The sequence below is a fragment of the Sturnira hondurensis genome, unplaced genomic scaffold (genome assembly GCF_014824575.4).
Source record: "Sturnira hondurensis isolate 20B ecotype Veracruz unplaced genomic scaffold, ASM1482457v3 Scaffold0018525, whole genome shotgun sequence".
Lineage (NCBI taxonomy): Eukaryota > Metazoa > Chordata > Mammalia > Chiroptera > Phyllostomidae > Sturnira > Sturnira hondurensis.
The window spans coordinates 13,088,402-13,109,937 of NW_028091156.1; the positions used below are offsets into that span (position 1 = coordinate 13,088,402).

The following is a 21,536-nucleotide window of genomic DNA, read 5'->3' on the forward strand; positions in this document are numbered from 1 at the left end:
GGCCAGTGTAAAATAAAAGGCCCGATGTTCCTGTAGCAATCAGACCACCATGGGAGAAAATGCGGCCAGTGCCCTACAGACCACCCTGACTTTTTTTTTTTTTCATCCCTGTAACAGACAGGCGGGGTTGGCCTCCCACCCTTATAAATCCTCATAGTAGTCTAGCGTGAGAACTTGCCTGGCCATCTTTGGAGAGGATTCCTAATAGAGGTACCAGAGTAATGTGCAAACATCCTCAATCACCTGAAGCATATTTTCTCCTTGATTCAACATAATAGATCAGCTAGGCATCCTTTGATATTTGCAGTGAGATACGTTCCAAAAGGTTAATTACAAAATACCTCTACCTTAGTTTGTTTTTCCAAAGTCTGCAAAATCCAAAAGGACCAAAAGAAATGACAGTGATGAAAACCTTTCTCTCGTCCATCCCACAGCTGCCAGCTTCCCTTCTCCAGAAGCAACGAGTACTCGCAGTTCCTCGTGATGCCTCAGGGGGCGCCCTGTGTGTTCACGTGTGGCTTCAGTAACCAAAGTGTCCTCGTTCCCCCATGAAGAGGGGTGTGCTGGACGTACTACTTTGCTCTTTTTTTAAACAAAAAAGTGACAAAGAGAAAGCTTTTTAATGTATTTTTTCTCCCTAAAAGGTTGTACAACTTCTATTTCAGAACCTAAAGTGCCCTTCATTATTTCTTTTTAAAAGCCTGCACATTACCTCATTATGCAATGTTTCCCACAGTTGGCGATCACAAATACCTGTCACTTTCTCATGCACTTCACGGACAAGCCGCAACAGCTCTTGTTTGTGCTGCTTTCCCTGGAGATCTTCATGAAAGTTTTGATTTCTATGTCTGATCTTTCAAGTCGGCTTCTATCGTTCTCCGCACCCTCCCCCCACAAAACCATTTTCTGTTGGTATCATCTCGACTGCATTACATGTATAGATTCAATTTCGGGATTACTGGCATCGTTGGCGTCAAGCTTTTCTATTTTTTGTATCTCCTAATTGTTTTCATATAGATTTTATACATTTCTTATTACATTTATTTTGTGGTATTCATCTATTTTTCATTGCTATTTTAAGTGGGAATTTTTCCCAATTATGTTTTCTAACTGGACATTGTTTCTAACTGGAAACTTTTTGGTTTCTGGTTATTACTCTTTTGCATAGTCAATTCACCACATTCTGTTATTGTCACTAATAATTTTTAGTTAATTATTTTCTGTCTTCTGAGTATATAATATAATAAACAGCGAATAGAAATTACTTTATCTCCTCACTTCAGTTTCATACCATTTTCTTCTCGCTGTCAGGTCCATGATCACTAGCAACAGTGACATTGGACATTCTGGTCTTGTTCCTGGTTTTTATGCTCCCATATCCTCCAGGTTGACTTTGCCTGGAGGTGTTTGACATTTAAGGACATACTGACATAATTCAGATGTTTCCAACACATTGACATTGAATTGTTTAAATGAGTTTTTAGCAGTTGGAGGAAATCACACAATTTTCTCCACTATGAATATTGTTTTTAGGTAGACACATTAAAATACGCAAGGGCATATACACAGGATCACCCCTGCATTCCAGAAATAAGCCCACTCTTTCATGGTCCTTCTGGTGTTTGCTGATATTTTGCATGGTGTTTCTGCAGTACTGTTATTCATACATGAGTTGGTCTATCGTATTCTCTGTAGAAAAATCTTTGTTGGTTTGGTAGCAGTGTTACGCTCACCAGATATTTGCAGGTAGGCTGCGTTAGGGAGAGGAGAGGGCTGTGTTTCAGTCTAGCAAATGCCCCATGACAAGGCAGGGTGGGGAGCATGACTAGCTAAGGAGAGGTCAGGTGTTCTCCACTACCCCAGTTCAAAGTCTCTTTCCTCACCCTTGTTCTATGGAGAGATGCCTTCCTGCAAATCCAATGTGTCTGTCTGATGCCTCATTTAGGCCTCTTTCCTGTGTAACCCCCACCCTCACCCCCCAAAAAAAACTGCACACAGGGAAACTTCTGATACCAACTGGGGCACTAAGGATCTATCTGTTATTGTGAACACAGGATTTTATGGTAGGACCTAAGGGTGTGACCCCACTTTGGAGAAGCAGACCCCAAGTGGCTTTCTCTGAAATCTGCCTCCATGAACATCCTCCCTCCGCCCTCCCCCAGACCCACACATGTGGAAGGTCTTCCATACATTTTGTGGTTTGACTGACTGATGCCTCTAATTTTAATCAAAGCTCAAGCTGGTATTTGCTCTCTGTTTCTCTGGGATGGTTTCCGAGAGGAGAAGGCCCCAGTGAGTGCTCCTTTATCACACCGTTTTAAAACCTTAAACCTCTTCCTAGTGCTTCTGATTATATAATTGAAGATGTATTTCATGGGAAACAAAACCCCCAAAACACAGCCTTCGAAAAGGTTAAGTTCGCTAATTGGCTGGCAAATGGAAATGTTAATGACAAGCTGGTGTAATCCAAAGAACGGCTCACAGGATGTCCAGAGCTTGTTAGTGACAAGTCCCTTTCTTTCCCAGGCAGGAGTCCCTCCCATGCACTGTCACTTCTTTCTCTACCATACTTGGTTTTACTTTGTTTTTCCTGACTTTTCCTGCCTTTCGTTGAGCTGATTTTTTAAATTCCCTTTTTGCTTTTGATTAGTTCCATTCTTTTAAAGAACACCCTTAACCTTTGAACTTATACTTAATTTCACATTTTTGTAACAAAGCCTAAACATATTCACTATCTTTTTCTCAGCATCGTACTAAAAGCACACCCATGGGTAGGGAGACCAGAGGTTGCACGTAGACAGTGTTGGTTTATGGAGGTTTTCCTGGCAGGACAGTGTGTCTTGCACTCTTGAGGGGACTCTGATACTGGTCACCCGACTTACAATATCAGAGCACCTGGCATTATTGGACATAACTTTTTGTTTGTCTTCCCCACCAGGATGTCTGTCATGAAGACAAGACATTTTTTTCGGTTTGTCCATTACTTCTAAATACCACAAAAGTTCCTGCCACATACGCACCACTCTAGAAATGTTTCCTGAATTAAAGAAATGAATTCTTAGCATGCTTGAATTATTCTCTGAATTTCTCCTGCTCGTAATTTTCAAAATTGTAGCCTGCTTTGTAAACACAAAGGTAAGTTAGAGTTGTCACTGTTTACAAACTAGAGTTCATTTCTGTCACAGATTTCTGTGTCTTCTGGGATTTTTTACATCACAACCTTCTTTTTCGTTTTGTCTTCATCTTTTTTCCTTGCGGGACTATGCCGTTTAGCAAATCTTTCATAACCTCTTCTAATTATGTCTGAACATACATAACTCCCTTTCTATGTCCATGATACTTCAACTGGGCATAATGGCGTTGAGTCATCATTTTTTCTCACACACGCTGAAGCTACTACTTAACAATTGGCTGACATGTCGTTGCCGGAGACAAATCTGCTTTCACGATCATTGTCCTGCCATCGCAGGTGACGTGCCCTTTCTGGAATTTTGGACTTTTGTTTTTACCTGGCTAGAAATTCACTTTGACTTTTCTAGATGCAAACGTGTTGGTATTTATCCTGCCTGGCACTGGTTATACATTTTCAGGCAGAAGATTTATGGCTTTCTTTAATTCTAGAAATCCCCAGCCATTTTTTCTTCAAGTACCTTCTCTGTCTCCTCCACCATTTCCTTCAGTTCGTTCTTATGACATGCCTCTCAAATTGGAGTTTCTCAGCCCACTGCATTTCTCTTAGCTTCTTTTACACATTTAAAAGCATTTTATCTCTCTGGAAAATGATCTCAGTGAATTCCTTAGCACTATCTTCCAAATCATTCATGGTCTCTTGATGTGTCCATCTAGAATTACATGCTTATGTATTTTTTCCTATTTCAATAATTTTATACTTTAAGTTTGGGGCAGGGTTTAAATAGTATTATTAAATCACCCACATTTTCTGCCTATTGTTTGCATTTTTAGAAGAGAGTTCATTTGCATTTGTGGAGTTGATTTATTTTTTCTTACTGACCGTTTTTCCCTCACGTTCTTTGGGAATTGTATTTTACAGACTTGTCTTGAGAGGGTGGACATGCTCTTTTTCACCTGATCTCTCCTTAGCTCGTCATTTTCTGTGGTTTCCACCCATTCCCAGTCCAGAACGAGGCTTGTTTTGGTGGCCTCAGGCTCCCGAGTGCAAGTGATACTGGAGATACTGCAGGCGGAGACACGGGCCCAGTTTGCTCTGCTGAGCTTTCTCTGCCTTCTCCTGCCAGCGCACGCCGCTTGTTTGCGTATCTAGGACAGCCAGGGAGGCTACGATCTATTAGTGACTCTCACAGGCAGGTGAGCCCCTCGCCAGTCTCACATCTCTGGTAGTGAACTTGGTTTGGTTTCCCACCACAAACGGGGTGTGACTGGTTCCCACCACCCTGGAGAGAGATTCTCTCTCCCTCCTTCCTTTCCCCCTTCCCGTACTGGTTGGTTCTCTAGTTGTTCTACTAGTTGATGAGAAAGGAGTGTTAAGAGCACCAGCTGTGATTACGGAATTATTTCTTCCTTGATTCTGTCCATTTTTATTTCATTTATTTTAAAGCTGTTACCAATGCATACATATATGCGTATGTAGATTCATGTTTAAGAGGTTTTGTACAAAGCATAATCTTGCCTTTTAAAATAGTCTAATAATCTCTGCCTTTTATATAATGTTTAGTCCATTTACATTTAAAGTCATTATTAATACGGTTATGCTCATCCAGTTGTTTGTCCTTTGTCTTGTCTGATTGTGTTATCCCTGGTCCTCCTTTTCCTATATTCCTTTGAATTGTTCAAATACCTTTTGGATTCCATTTTATTTATCTATTAGCTTTTTAGCTATTCTTCTTCCCATAACCTTTTAGAGATTGCAGTAAGGGTTATACTGCGTACCATTAGAGCATACATCTTTAATTTCTCAGTCTGTTTGGAATTAATATGGTGCCACTTCATGAAAATATAAATCTTTCCCCTCCCTGGGCCATCTCTGTAATAGTTTTATGCATTATTTTTGCCTATGTTATAAACTCTTCAAGATGATGGTATATATTTTTTGCTTTAAACTGTTAGTGCTTAATAAAATAAAAGCAAAAGAACCAGTCTTTTATATTTTCCTAGGTATGTATCATTTCCGATGCCTGTTATTCCTTCCTGAAGACCTGTTTTCCTTTGGTGTCATTTCCCTTGAACTTGAAGAACTTTAATATTCTGGTAGAACAGGTCTGCTGGTGACAATTACTCACAGTCTTCTCGTCTACCCAAGTGTCTTTGTTCTTTTTTATTCTTGAAGTATATTTTCACAGGGCACAGGATTCGGGGTGACAGGGTCTCTCCTCTCCCTGTAACTTTAAGGATGTTGTCCCCCTGTCTCCTGGCCACGAAGACTGCGGTTTGGGGAATTCAGCTGCCTGACCCAGCCCCATTCCTGAAGACTGCCCTCGGCCCCCAGACCATTCTGGTCTTGTTCAATCCCCTCTCCCCTGAGATTCTGCCCACTTTCCTCACACCCCCTCCCCAGAACCTCCAAGTAGTTGCTCTTTATTTTCCATAGTTTACAGTTATTATTTGTGGGAAGGCTGGTCTGTTAGAAGCTTACTCAGCCATACCAGGAGTGCATCTCCAGAACACATGATTTAAACTTTTTCTACACTGCTTCCCTTAAGCAGATTTCTAAATAGGATACTAAAGAAGTAAGTCATTACATATATTTTATACACTTATTATTTACAATAATAATATATTTGAAGGGCAGTTAGAAGGTGTTAGTGGAGATTCTTTTTGAAGTGCTGTTTATTTTGACTTCTGTAATCTTAGTTCTTTGTGGTTCCCAGCTTTTTTTTTTAAGATGTTTTATTTATTTATTAGGAGAGAGATGAGCAGGGAGGGAGAAAGAGAGGGAGAGAAATATCAATGTGTGGTTGCCTCTCCAGCACCCCCTACTGGGGATCTGGCCCACAACCCAGGCATGTGCCCTGACTGGGAATCGAACCGGCAACCCTTTGCAGGCAAGCACTCAACCATTGAGCCACATCAGACAGGGCACCAGCTTTTAATTTGCGGGTTTACCCTCCTGAGGTTTCTTTTGTGACCTCTCTATTTCTGTTTCTCCTTTAAACATTGGTTTCAACCCAAGTGTGGTTAGTGTTTTGGTTTCATTTAAAAAAATTGATTCCTACTTTCCTGAGAAATTTCAGCCACCTAGTTGATTTCAACTACCACCTGAATGCAGATGGCTCTTACTTCAAAATTTCCAGATCCTGGACCTCTTTCATGAATTCCTGATCAATATCTGCCATTTACTAGAAATATCCAACTGGACGTTAAACACAGGTTGTGGCTCTTTCATCCCTTTAACCCCCGACCCTTTCCTTTCTCTTCCTCTCGTTTATTTATTCCCTAAATGAGTACATCTTTACTGAGTGTCCCACATTGCTTCTAATGTTACACATTTAATACTAGGTGCAAAATATCTTTCTGGATTTACATTTGAGTTGGTGACAGACTACAGACCAATAACCATATAACTGTATAAGATACTGATACGTTAAAGGTTACTGATAACCTTGTAACTATTTAAGATACTGATAAGATACTGCTATGAAGAAAATGAAGCTGATTAAGGGGATGAAGACTTGGTGGTTGATTTTCTTGGTAGGTTTATCAGAAAAGGTTTCTCTGCCCTGGCTGGTGTAGCTCAGTGGATTGAGCATGGGCCTGAGAACCAAAGGATCGTGGTTCGATTCCCAGTTAGGGCACATGCCTGGGTTGCAGGCCAGTTCCCAGCAGGGGGTGCATGAGGGGCAACCATACATTGATATTTCTCTCCCTCTCTTCTTCCCTTCCCTTCTAAAGATAAATAAGTAAAGTCTTTAAAAAATAAAAATAAATTTAAAAAAATAAAAGATTTCTCTGGAGCATTCTTCTATATATAAAAAAAAAACATGACTGAAGCATTTTCCCTGTGTTGCCTTTGTTAATGCATGGAGGTCACTCTTCCCCAAATAACCTAGTCAAGAAACCGACTGTCATCTTAAATTTAATCTGCTTTCTTGTTCCTCACATCTAAAGGTTCAATAATTTCCCTTATATATTTTACCTCCTTAACGTATCTTTTCCTCGGCTCCAAGTGTCTATGTCTGCTACTAATACTTCACATAATTCCAATTTCTGCTTTTGACATTGCAGCGGGCTCTGTAAAGCTCTCTGGCATCCAGGCTAACACTCCTCCACTCTATCCTCCTCAATGGTACCAGAGCGGGCTCCATAAAGTAAAACAAAATAGGTCATGTTACAATTCCAAATGATTTATCACTTTCACAAGCTACTGAATGAAGTTTCTTAGTAATGAAGTCTTCAAGGACCAAGTCCCTGTCCTCACCACTCACTCTACCTTATACCCCACCTCCTAATATGTGCGTAGAGTTCATTCTCCTGGAGGCGTGCAGGCCATTTTGCCTTTGTTTTCCATGTTCTTTCTCACCCTGCTGCCTCTCTTAGACACGTGGCATCATCCCCTTCCCACCAAACATTTGGAAAACAACCATTTGGAAACTTTTAAGACCGCCTTTCATGCCCTGGCTTGTGTGGCTAAGTGGATTGAGGGCTGGCCTGCAAACCAAAGGGTCACAGCGTTGTATTCCCAGTCAGGACACATGTCTGAGTTGCGGGCAAGGTGCCCAGTAGGGGGCGCACAAGAGGCAACTACACATCAATGTTTCTTTCCCTCTCTTTCTCCCTCCTTTCCCCCTAATAAATAAATAAATCTTAAAAAAAAAAAGACTGCCCTCCAAACGAGCTCGCTGGTGGTCTATGCCACCGTTCCACAGCGGCTCTGAGGTGCTCTTGACCCCAAACTAAAATAAAATGACATTAGTATCTACCACAAATTCCCTTTCTATGTCTCCAAACAACATCTTCCTCCATTCTTTCCTTGTTATGTTCTTCCTCCTCCGTCTCACCTGAACTAGGTACATACAACTCCCAAATGAAAGGATGCTTTCTTTGGGCATCTGAGGACCACGTCTCCATTTGTCATTTCTCTTTCCCCTTCACGTGCCTGACTCCTATCAACCCTTCAAGATTTAGCTCTTTCCGCTTTCTGAATGGGATGTTACTGTGAATTGTGGTCACTGCTTTACACTCTTTTTATCCCCAACTTGACAAAAGTATGCAACTGGATGTTCAGCATATATTGTGGAATTTTTATTCCCTTTAACTCCTGACCTTTTTCTCTCTCTTCCTCTCATTTATTTATTTGTTTTATTCACTAAACTAATGAATCTTTCTTGAGTGTCCCACATTGCTTCTTTGAGAGGAAGTTCTCTCAAATATTGACAACATTCAGTCCTTTTTCTGTTAAAATATGCAGGTATTAGCCCCGTGTCTTGGCATAAAGTAGATGGTAAGCCAATATGCAGGTGATGAAAGAAGTCATTTTTATATTATATTAAAAATTAGAATAGATCTAAACACAAAGCTTTTCTGTGGAAAAAACAACCTTTTCACGTCTCTCCGTTCACCTCACATGTAGTTCCCAACGCGCCCTGTGGGTGCAGACTCATTTCTCGGCCCCACAGTCGTTCCTTTGTGTTATCTTTGAATAGCACTTCACCACTTAATCGGTTTTAAATAAATGTTTGCATCTAATTTCTAAAAGATTTCTCAAACATGAACAGGTTGTTGTTCGTAAGTGGAAAATACTTTTTGCCTTAAAAATTACATTAGGCAAACATCGACCTTTCCCCAAATACGTTTTGATGTAGCAGGATACTTATTTTATCTCTGAAAACAAGCATTCATCAAATATTTAACTACCAACAACTGTTAAACCTGAAATAAAAATGTTTCAAAATCTTCAAACACAGAGGGTCTAACTCATTTTCCTCCCAGCTTTCAATCAGATGGCTTCACTCTGCAAGCATCTTTGGGTGACATGCACGGCAGACACAGAACTCTTTTATTACTCATTTTATTTTCATATAAATTAACATTCTAAAAAATTGAAATAGAAACACTAAATACAGTATTGCACATAGCGATCTTTGTTAAATGCCCTATATTTTCATCGAAGAATATTAATATACACATCGGAGGGAGGGAAGAAGACAGGAAGACTACAAAACTACAACCAAAAACTCACTGCTGTTTCTTAGCACTTAAACGACAAACTAAATGGTAAATGACCGTACTTTACATAAATACATAGTTATGAGTCAGAACACTCTCTTTTTGAGTTGCTTTCCATACTTGTTTTGCAATAAATTCTCCCCCTTATTAACCACCATAACCCCCACACCTATTAATGTCAGCTAAAGCCATCACAACACATCGTAAGCTGACTATAAGTATCCTCAGAAGAGTGGGAGATTAAATTTTCCCCCCACAACATAAAATAAAATTCTTTCCTAGGCTCCTTCAGATAATGAATCACGGCATCCTCATTTCGCGACTTTTAATCACCTGCTATAACACATAGCGACAGCCCCAGTACACAATGTCAAAATATTCAGGCAGGTGTGTTTAACTAACAAGTTGCCGATCTACCCAAGAAGTTACTTTTTTCCCCCCTGGCCAAAAATTAGTCATGTTTGGCAATTTTATGAGCATCATTTAGTTAAATGCCTTCAAAAGATTGAGTCCTATTTTCTTTGTGCAAAGCAAAGTTACAGAGACGCACGCCTCTGGTTTTACTTCCTTCTGCTACAGATTAGTTTTATGCAGGGTCTCCAACGCCAGTCTGATAAAAGCCCTCAATAAACAGAACTCTGATTTCTGCCAATATTAAATGATTCACAGGAAAGGGGTTCCCTTCTGCTATCTATTTTTTTTCTACCCATTATCTGACAAGTTAAAAAAATGATCATCTTCTTTCACAAATATATAGTTATGGAGAGCAACTCCAAAAGTTGGAAAAGCCTCAATTATGACACATAAATAGCACTTAAATTTTAGAGTAGAAAATGTATACATAGATGTGAAACTGATATAATTCACTAGAAATAACATTTTAACCATAAATCTAAACGCAGTGACGTGGAGAACAGGCTGTCAGTAGAAAGGAAAGAATTGTGCTGTATATGGAATATTCTCACAAAGGTAAACTTTAGGTACACGTGGAGCATGTTCAGAATTAATGCAGACACCACCTCTTATACATGCTGTTTCGGTCTATCGGTAGAATACCAAAAACTTTTACAAAAAGGAAAGGTGTCAAATTCTCCACTGGTCTACTGCTTTTGCATTTTTATATGTAAAATTCAACCATTGGTGCACTGTCTAGAAAACACAAAGATTATGCAAGAGGTAAAGAAGAAAAATGGTCAAAATGATGTAGTTTCCTTCCCGCCTTCAGGTCAGCGGAACGAGTTGTAAGTCGGTAGAGAGGGGCTCGTTTTCATTTGCTCTTCTGTGTTCACGTTTTCATGCTTATCTTTGCTTTCTGAAAATAAATGCACCAGATAAGAGTTATAGTTAGAAACAAGAAGTTAAAAAAGGTATGGAGTGCGGAGTAGCCCCAACAAGACCTTTTCATTCAGATCCCATTCGCTGGGAAAGGTTAAAGAGCAACCAGCCCATAAAGAAAAAGACATATAAGTAGAATATATTTTCATCTTTTGGAATTTTCACTAAGACAAACCAGTAAATATTCCTGAGGAAAAAAACGTTCTTAAAATTTAGTTTCTAATTGATGTAAAAAATGGTGCCAACTCAACTTTCTCATTTTCAGTTTTATGTACAAATCCATGAATATAAAAACGGAATCGCTCTTTCATTTTAATCCTATCAGCATAACTGAGGTTAACTGATAAATAATTATTCTTCCTCATTCAATCCATTTTAAATTTGTACTTTAATCAAAAAGACAGAAAAAGTAAACCATAATATACTACTTGTCATGACTTAAGAATAATTTTGACACATAATAACTGAAAGGGAAACAGCTTTTATTTTTTTAATTTTTTGCATTTGGTTATTTATTTACTTAGGTAGCGAGCTAGTTCACAGTACCTTGAACTATGCTTAGCTCATAGTTCAAGGTACTCATGGTCACGCCATCCTGTCTTTTTGAAGTTTTATTTTTCAATGACAGTTAACATTCAATATTATTTTGTATTAGTTTCAGGTGCATAGTACAGTGGTTAGACAATCATACAATTTACAAAGTGATCCTTCTAATATTCCCAGCACCCACTGGGCTATCCACATAGTAATTACAGTATTATTACCTATATTTCCTACGCCGTACTTTACTTCCCCGTGACTATTTTATAACTGCAAGTCGTGCTTCTTAATCCCTTCTCCTGTTTCACCCAACCCCTCAACCCTTCCTCCATCCGGCAACCCACAGCTTGTTCTCTGTATCTACCGTCTGTTTTGTTTGTTCATGTGCCTTGTTCTTTAGATTCTACATAAAAGTGAAATCATATGCTATTTGTGCCTGAATTTTAATCCTTCATTTTGTTTATGTTGTGTATCACGTTAACTGATTTGTGAGTGTTGTACCAACCTTGCATCCCATTAGATCGTGGTGTATGACATTTTTAATGTGTTGCTGAATTCAATGTGCTCATATTTTGCTGAGGATTTCTCCATCTATGGTCATCAGAGCTACTGGCCAATAATGTTTTTTTGGTAACGTTTGTGTGGTTTTGGAATCAGGATAATGGCGGCCTTGTGAAATAAGCTTGGGACCCTTCCCTCCCCTTGAATGTTTTGGAATAGTTTGAGAAGGAGAGGTGTTAGTCCTTCTTCAAATGTTTGGTAACACTCACCTGTGAAGTCATCCAGCTCAGGACTTTTGAAGGGAAAACAGTTCTTAACTGAAGTCGTAATTCATAACTTTTTCTAAAGACAGCTATTTAATCATATAAAAATTTGGGTCATTTTAATTCTTTTTCCATTTAGATGATGTTAAACTAATCCAATTCAAAATCCTCCTATTTTAAAGCCTAACCTAATTTTTCATTTAAAAGAATATCATTTACTAACTCTGTGGCACCAAGTACTAATCCCTCAAAATCCGCAACAGAACATTGCCAGTATGATGTGAAAAATCTTGTCATTTCCCCCAAGCGCCTCCCTCCCAGGGTGCAAAACTCTGGTTTTTAAGGAAGAAGTGGGCAAGGAGGAAACTTAGAAGAGCTTGTTAAACTCCATTTATTGACTGACAGCGCGTAAGCGGCCAACTGTATACAGCTGCGTATGGGTACAAACCAGGTCTGAGCCCTCTGGTCTTCCCAAAGGACAGCTCTGAACTTGGCGTTTCCCGTTATGTCTTAGATCCCGTGGCACTAATGCAATTAGAAGAGCCACCCGGGGTTCAAGCGCAGCCCCATGCTGTGACCATATGTAGTGAAGAGAGGGAAAGATTACCCCCCAAATCCCACCTACACATCCATATCCACACATAAGCACTCTGTATTTATCTTAATTCTCAAGCTTGGAGTGCCGAATACTGGGATTCTTTCGCCTTTGGGGCCTCATGAGAGGCACCAGGAAGAGGAAATTCTTTAAGTGAGAGGCTCATGATTTATTCAAATGTAGTAGGCAAATAATTGAAATGTTGTATGTTTGTATATGTGGTCGACACAGTATTTAAAAGCCAAAGAAAAAATCACAGGTTACAGAACAGAAAAGTTAGATACTTACGATTCCAGAGTCGTGTCTTGGTTTTATTTTATACAGTGATTTTCCCTTTTTCTGCCTACACACCTCTTCGGCTTCTTTAACTCTGGGTGGGGAGAAAACACACGCATTTGAACGAAGACCCACAGGGATCCCATCACCCCCACCCTACGGTCGGTGAGTAAGGCTCAACTCATTATGGATTTGATTTATTGGAGAAAAGAATGCACAGAAATGTTATCTGACATTTGGTTTTAAAACACAGAATGTTACAGCTGGTGGCCAATTCTCCCAGGGGTCCTTAACTTAAAAATCAAAGGATGTAGAAGGGAATAGTATACCACAGATAAGCATTTTTATGCATCTATTTTATCCTATATTAAAAGACTCTTGGAGACAAGAGAGTAAAGAAATATTCCCCATTTGCAGGTGAGCCTATCAGGCTGGCTCTACTACTTAAACAGGATGGGCGCTATAATACAGATCAGAAGCAGAATAATTAAATCACCCATTTTTAAAATAAAAACCTCAAATGTTTATTTAAAATGATCTCAGATGCACTTTCCACATCACACCTCTTCATGCATGAAAGTCATTTGCAATGAATACTTGGGCAGATTTAAAAAAATTAAACTCCATCAAGCATGGGAACCGATCATTTCATTGAAAACAGAAAACAGAGAGTAAGTGATAATAACATTTACGGCTACTAGGATTTCTTTTTAAACACACACTCCAGGGGAAACCGTACTGCATTTGCCAAAGGTAGAGCTAAATGAGGATGTCGTTTGGAGATGAAGTTCTGCATGGCGTTTTGGCTTTGCTACGAGGTGTCGGGTAACATCCTTCCACCACCTCGGGTGGTAGGAGGGACCAAGAACATATCACAGTATCACTATTATCACTGCATAGAGTTCTTGCAGAGATAAACACACAATTTCAAGTATGATAAACAGTTACCATGATTACTTTCAATATGCCATAAGAAATCTACAAACTGGAATTCTACGAATAAAAGGAGGTCCCATAAGAAAGAAAGCAACCGCTCAGGTTAATTATATTTTGTTATTATGACTTACCTTGGGAATAAAAATGGAGTATTTCTGAAGAATGTAAATGGGCCATGATATCTTAATAAAAGATTTTGCAGCCCTGGCTGGTGTAGCTCAGGGGATTGAGCGTGGGCCTGCGAACCAAAGGATCGCGGTTCGATTCCCAGTCAGGGCACATGCCTGATTTGCAGGCCAGTTCCCAGCAGGCGCCGCATGAGAGGCAACCATACATTGATATTTCTCTCCTTCTCCCCTTCTCTTCCCCTCTAAAGATCAATAAGTAAAATCTTAAAAAAAAAGATTTTATATATAGATCTTGAAACCTACTTCCTCAAAGAAATAAATTATAAATACATTTCTTGAGCCCTGTGGCCAAAGAGCTAATGAGAGAACTCATTTCCCACATAGCTGAGTGAATCCCTGTTTTTAAATAATACAACGGAACAATTCATCCAGTACAGGAGCTACAAGGTCAATGTTAGAACCTTACAGTGTGACAAATGGAAGTAATTCCTCTAGGACAGAAGATGCCCACAGGATTGATATTGTTAGTAATTCCCGAAAATGATGACAATTGAGAAGACGCCCCATTGTTAACATGTTTATTACTTTCTACCCAGGCCATAAATCGCCTTTAATCCTCCCTCCAAACATCTGAAGACAAAAATATTTTCTTTATAACAAACGGAGGATTGCAGAGGCGCCATTTGCCCTGAAACGACTATCAGTAAATTTAAGTTGCAGTAGTTGGACAGGGAATTAAGGAAACTTTTGTTTTTAGCACTTAGCCAAAATTCGGTCAGTAGATCTCTTAAATTTACTCGGAGCACTTCAAAGCGTTGTGTGACATTTATTAACATCTACTTCCCAAGTATTTAGATCACCAAAGCATCTTCATTTTCTCACTAGCTTATTTATCTTGTTCTTAAAGCCCATTTTTTCGTGAGGATCACAGGGAGCCGAAGTGCACACACACACAAATTTATTTTCCACAAAAACAAACACAGCCGTTCCTCACGGCGCAGGTGATGGCAACTTGGAAGAATGCACATCGATGAGCCCTCACAAGATCTTTGAGCTCATCCATGTATGTGACAATCATTTATGGGGAAGTAACTCTAGGTCAGGCCCTGGGCCAGCTCAAGTTTGCAAGGACAACTAGATCCACTGTCTAATAGGAAAGACACACACATAAGCAAGCAGACTGCAGGGTGCATTGATCACCGCCGCCCCGGCTTGTAGAGACACCTCCGCTGTGTCCCAGAGGAGGTGACTGGGGGTGGTGGGCAGAGCTTATGGGAATCATTCTGGGGCAGGTTGATGGCCGAGCCTTGTTTCAGATAAATTCTAATAGATAAATTCTAAATTCTAAAGATAAATTCTAATTTTTCATGTGTTTCTTGAAAGGGGGAATGGTACTGAGGGAGAAAGTAGAGTACTGTATACAGAGTAATAAATACAAAGGCCAACACTTAAAGAACAGCAATAGCATCCCCACACTACTAAGAGGCCAATGTTCCCGCTGGCTTCCTGGTTTCTGCTTCAGTTGCTTACGTGTACGACGGCTGCTCAGTCCCTGCAGCAAGAGCACCTCCAGATACACATGTGATCTGGGGAGCTGAGAAGTCTGACCGTCAGAATCTGGAGCAGCTACTCTTCAGATTTAGGAGAGGAGTCCCCAAGAATTTATTAAAATGCAGTTCTGCAGGGCCCTGGCTGGCTAGCTTAGTTGGTTAGAGCATCATCCCAACACCCCAAAGTTGCTGGTTCGATTCCTGGTCAGGGCACAATACTCTCTCCCTTTCTCTCTCTTCGAAAAAATCGATTAAAAAACATTCTTATAAATTCGGTACCCCAGGACCCCTATTCTTCTATATTTTGGTTTAGTCCCTTAGAAATGCATTTATGAGCAGCACCTAGAATAATCCGATGTAGGTGGCCTGTGGGTCCCACTCTGAGGGATGGCACTGAATCCCAGACTGGGTGAGCACACTGAGGCCCTGGACAACTACACTTCCTCAACCCTCTCCACTTCACAGAAAGACTGTAACCAGAGGGGGCACGACCCCAAACCACAAGGAACTGCTCACTTCAGCACTTTGTGAATCCCACCCCTCCTAAGCCAACGCTGCTTCTTCCAAGTGCCAATTTCATTTCAACAGAACTCTGACGACAAGACATTTTTTCCATACTTTAGGCAGGAAAAAAAGAATGGGTCCCTGAAGGGCAGGCACACTGCCAGAGTCAGCAGGAGTTAGGAAAAATAATGAGGGAGAAGCCAGGGTGGAGGGCCCAGGCAGGCTGTCCATCCCAGTGTCTCCTCCTCGGCCTCTCCGTCTGGGCAATGGCGGTGGGGTGTCAGGGCAAGCTCGGGCTTCTTGGGTAACTGGTTGTCTGCGTTCCGTCCTCTTCCCTTCCCGCCTCATCTCTCATTCGCCGAGGCCTCCAGCTCCTTAAACCCAGCAGGAAAAAGATGTTCATCTCACAACCAGACATCAAAGGTTTTAAGTGAAAAGGAATGGTGGTGATGACATTTCAAATAATAAACAGAAATGACCAGTATGTTCTGCTTGGAAAGGAGGGGCAATACTTCATTTATAAAGAAATACAACATTCTGTTTACTCGAAGGAGGAGGAAAGCATCGTTGCTTTGAAACACTCAGCCCGTGGCTTCCAAATGTTGCCTATACTCGAGTTTTAACCCCTGTCCGGGTGAGGTCTACGGATGCCGTGCAGAGACACACATAGCTGGCTCTCAGGCACGACTCCCAAAGGTGCGTTCTTTTCAATGTGGCTGCATTCACACAAAGGCGATGGCCAGGGCACGTGTTAGTTGACACTTCACTCTATTTGAGACCTAAGAAGTTCTCAAGGAGGAATTAAGAAGTTTTGGATGGCATCTTTGATAGACTTACTGCAACTTCCAATCAGCAATCTGGACAACGGAAGGAAAATGCGAGCAAACCCAACCATGTGCTAAGGGAAAGTCTTCTGTCGGCACTTTCCCGGTTTTGGAGAAGCGACCGCAGCGCAGACAGCAGAGACCAGAAGAGCAGAAATGGAGCATTACCCTTCAGATGGGGGATGCTAACTGGGAGGGCGTGGCGATAAATTTCGCTGCAATATTTGTCACGGGCTCTGAACCTTCAGAAACAAAACTATCAGGAATAAGTTGCAAAAGTATGTACTTGTCTCATAAATGGAGGGCCAAAAGCAATCAATGAATACAAGGCATTATCTTGAGGATTAATTTAATCATGGGGAATAGGAAAAAAAACACATGGAATCAGATTTGGCAAACAGAGTAGGGGACCGATCTGAGCAAAACAGTTTTCATCATAAACAAAGTTGTGCTCCCGCAATGGCTGAGAAAAACACGGATTATGCCCAGAAAATGGACACTTGCTCCCGGCATGGGCCCCTCTTTGTCAAACCAATTTGGAATGACATCTTTTTGAAAAAACTTAAACTTTCTCCTCTTTTTGAAAACATAAAAGTATAGATGGTATATATGAGTTATACTAGATTCAGGTTGAACTTTTCTCTTTCTCAAATAAATGGAACGATTTAACTCATACTTGATGGCCAGTGATCGCCACAACACATCACTGTCGTCATGTGCTCACACAGGGCCACCCAAAGGCCTCCTGGGATGCACACAGAAGCCTGCCTGCATGTTGGCCCAATGCTTGGTACTTTGCTGCACTTGACCCTGTGTCTACTGTTGAAGTTTTCTCTTTGTTCCTGGATAGCAGGTTGTGATCACTGCCAGCTAGCACCAGCATGCAACAGCCTCCTCTTCTTTTAGTAATTTGTATCTTCATTAGAGGGCAGAAGCAGATAACGAGGATCTAAAGGCGCCTCAAATTACAGCCATGACTCTGAGTTCAGTCCTCACTAGATGAGCAGGCTTCCTGGACTTGGAGGCGTAAGTAATTTCAGCCGCTGCAGGGCTTTTCCCTCTCTCCCCGGTTCCCACGTACTTCAGGGTTCGCAGCTGTGTGGAAGGGGGCAGAGGCCAGCAGTCTGACGTACAGATACACAGGGCTTTACTGTTCTACATGCCTAGGGGTGTAAGATTCCAGGACAGTGCATACCTGAGTCAGATTGCACCAGCCAACCTGCTTACTCAGCAGTGTGTCCACAGAGGTGGAAAGTGATACTGGGATGACTGCAAGACCTGAAGTTCAAGCTTAGCAAGGTAAAGAGGTGCGGCACCATTCAATGGCAATGGCATAGAGTTTGTGATGCCACAGAGATCACCTTTGGGATAAGAAGTGAGGCATTTTGTGAGAAATATGACTGAGATATATGACTGAGGTCATCCCTCAGGGGCAATTGTTTTAAAGGGCAGAAACAACCAGAGGAAAACAAAACAACTTTGAGTATCAAAGCTTGAACTTACTTTGAAAAACTCTTGTATTAAACTTACCCTTTAAAACTAAAGTTGTATATGTAACCTAAAGGAAACTAATTCAATATTGGTATGTCAATGTAGATTTTTTATTTTTTACATACAGATATTCTAAGTTGTAGCAACTTTATTTGGTTTTAAGATACTAAGCTTAGAAATAAATTATTACTAATGGAAAATTTGAGTCCAAAAAATGAGAATATTTAAAAATTAAGGCTAATATTATAGAGAAGACAGAGATAGGTGATAGAATAAAAAATACTTTCATTAAGAATATTTTTAATTTAAGGTTTATATTATAGAGAAGACAGGTAGGTAATAGAATGAAAAATACGTTTCATCACTCAATTTACTGACTAATTTAAATTCCAATGACTACTTTTATTTTGGTATTTTTCAAAATGAAAAGTTTCTCAAATGTTGCCCTTAGCATAGCTGCACAAGTTTGCACTAAGAATTATTCTAAACGAGGGGTGAGGCTTCTTATTTCTGTCCTAATAAGAATGCATTTTCTTGGTACTTTCCCTCCTGGGCTCCGGACCCACTCATTGTCCCGCAAACATATACAAAGAGTTCAGTGTGATTAAGTTTAAAGACAGTCTCTGAGATGAATAAGGGAGATACTTTCTGGCACAGACAGAGAAAAGAAACCAGATGTCCCTGGAGCCTTCAGGGAGAATAATTTTTATCTACTTTCTAGAGCTAAGGCAGGCTGGCCACAATCTTATCAAGACAACAGATATAGTCTCATCAGTCAATCGAAGGAGAAGCGGAGCCACAAAACATTAATAATTGTGTCTAAATAAGTATCTGTGGCAGACGGATTCATTTCCTGCTGGCTCCAACTCGGCTTGCTGGGAGAAGCCTGAGCATTACACCCTGAGAGGTTCAAGTGCAGCCCAGCGCTGGGATGTCGCAGGTCTGAGGTCCCTACACAGTGTGGGGATGGTCCTTATAACAATAGGCTACGAGTAGCCATAATTATCATTATTACCAGTTCACCACGGACTTTGCTGAAACAGACACCAGCGTGCCTGCCTACATCCTTACCATTTTTAACCCAAAAGAGAGATGGAGAGAGTGGGGAGAGATTCTAGACAAAGGCTGGTGAGGGGTAGGAGCACCAGCTTTGAAGCCTGGGTCTTGTTCCAGGTAAAGCCAGAGTGGGCATTGCACACCTTGAAGGTTTAAAGGTGATTTGGGGGAGTTTACTCGTGGCTCTGTCTTTCCTCCTGTATTAGCCTCAATGATTTAAAAAAAAATATATATATATATATTTATGTACACGCAAAACCACAACCCCCCTGAAACTACAATGGAAACACTCACCAAAATGTCACTTATTATCTCACGTGAAAAGAACTTAGATGTCCTCAGCCACATGTTTCTGGGTCTGAGTTGAATTCCTGAATTTCATCACCGACGGCCTCTGACTCTTTCAGGGCAAACATTGCATCTGCACCTCCCATGCCTACAGGGGCCATCGGGATGAACACCAAGTAGCCCCTGACACAAGGAAACCGAGGTTTCTTTAAAAAAAATAACACCTTTGAGCTGCTTGATGTGATGGACCGTGGCTCCAAAATGGACATTCAGAGCTGGAGCAGGACTCTCTCTCTGAGAAGCCCCAAGGGCCTGGCACTCTACTCATTTCACCGTAAGGCACGACGCAAGCCTGTCCCTTTGATTAACAATATGAACTGAATTTTGAGGAATGCCCCTAGCCTAAAATCTAGGGTTCCATGACAGTTAGATACACATGTTCTATATTTATATCCTAAAAACTCCCAATATGTATTGAACACAAAGCCAATAGGTAGAGATGATAGACATCAATATTTGTGAAACTGATTTTGGTGACATGCATATACATGGGTGAAACGAGACAAATTTTAAGAAAATGCAACAAAACAAATTAATTCCCTACTGTCCCAGCTCCTGAGTGAATGTGTATAATTCCATAAATGTAGAACATTATAACTCGTGGATAAACTATCTCAGAAAAACCACTTTTCCCCATAGTTTTGGAATGGCTAGAAATGAGGAAAGCTGGGTATGGCTGTATGTGAGGCTCTCATTTCAATGCAAACAAAACAAAGTCTTCACACACACACACACACACACACACACAAACACACACTCATCACTCCCATCAGTCTCTCTGCTAATCAAAGAACCGCCTGTACTTTCCTAGCTGGCGTTCCCCACCAGCTCCTGGTCCCCCACCATGCTCATCACTGAAAGGTTAACTAGTCTTTGAATTCTCTTACCCTTTGGTCCTCAGAGAATGTCTGAGTTTTCCAACTATCTTTCTGGAGATGCTTTCTTAATTTCTTTTGCTGCTTCTTAATTATTAAACTTCCCCTCAAATGTTATTTTTCCTCCCAGGGCTCCAATCTCGGCTCTGATCTAGACTGCAATTCTGTAGGAAATCTCCACTCAACGACGCTGCCTGTCTTTTCCGTGCTGAAGACTTTCAGATCCGTACTTGTGGCTCTGACCTCCTCCCACCCCCTGCTCCCAAGCCCGGGGACATTGTTCTCCTTTCACTCACCCGGGCCTTGGTGAGGAACATAACTATTCACCCTCTGGATACCTTCTCTCCCTCTTCATCACCCCTCTGTGCCTATACACATAGTTAACAAGTTCAGTGATTAATGACTCCTTCGTAATGATTTTAAAGCCTGTCACAACATGTCTCATTCCATTGTCCCTGATTTGTTTCCTCTCGCACCTCCTCCTCCTGTGACCCGGATCACTGCCGCACCCTGCCTAGGTGTAACCCGCCCCTCACAAATGCCCTCAACACGGGAATCATCTGGTCCAGGTGTTTGTTTGCCAGGAAAAAGTTGTTTAAGTTCCTTAGTGCGGTAAGTAAGGTATTCAAGGCCATCGCCAACCAGCCTAACTCCTCCTGGGTGTCTGCAATGCTCCCTGGGCTGAACCACAAAGGACCACACTGCCCTCCACCCGTGGGAGGCCTCTGTGCCTCTGTCCCCTGGGTCTGTCCATCCTTTTCTCCTCTTCCCACAGATCCTTCAAGTTCAGCTCACAATTACCTTTCTACAGAAAGTACATCTGATCATGGCAGGCTTGCTTTTGTGTAATTTGGTTCCAATTTTTATTTTATGTTTTCAACTGTATATTTTATTCAAGTATAGTTAGTATATAATCTTATATTGATTATATTAGTTTCAGGTGTACAGTATAGTGACTCGACATTTTTTTAAAGATTTCATTTATTTATTTTTAGACAGAGGGGAAGGGAGGGAAAAAGAGAGGGAGAGAAACATCAGTGTGTGGTTGCCTCTCGCACACCCCCTACTGGATACCTGGCCTGCAACCCAGGCATGTGCCCTGACTGGGAATCGAACCAGTGACACTTGGTTTGCAGGCCCACACTCAATCCACAGAGCTACACTAGCCAGGGC

At 41.0% G+C, this 21,536-nt stretch overlaps 1 protein-coding gene across 1 annotated transcript in view; it reads right to left on the minus strand.

Annotated features, from left to right (window-relative positions):
* Window positions 1–9,579: 9,579 nt before the first annotated feature.
* Window positions 9,580–21,536, minus strand: part of FMN2 (formin 2) — a 272,539-nt gene continuing 260,582 nt past the window's right edge. The window contains exons 17-18 of the mRNA XM_037069426.1: window positions 12,664–12,745; window positions 9,580–10,453 (exon numbers count right to left, since the gene is read on the minus strand). Coding sequence (XP_036925321.1) covers window positions 10,427–10,453; window positions 12,664–12,745 — 109 coding nt within the window. The 3' untranslated portion in view covers window positions 9,580–10,426. The remainder of the gene's footprint in view (window positions 10,454–12,663; window positions 12,746–21,536) is intronic.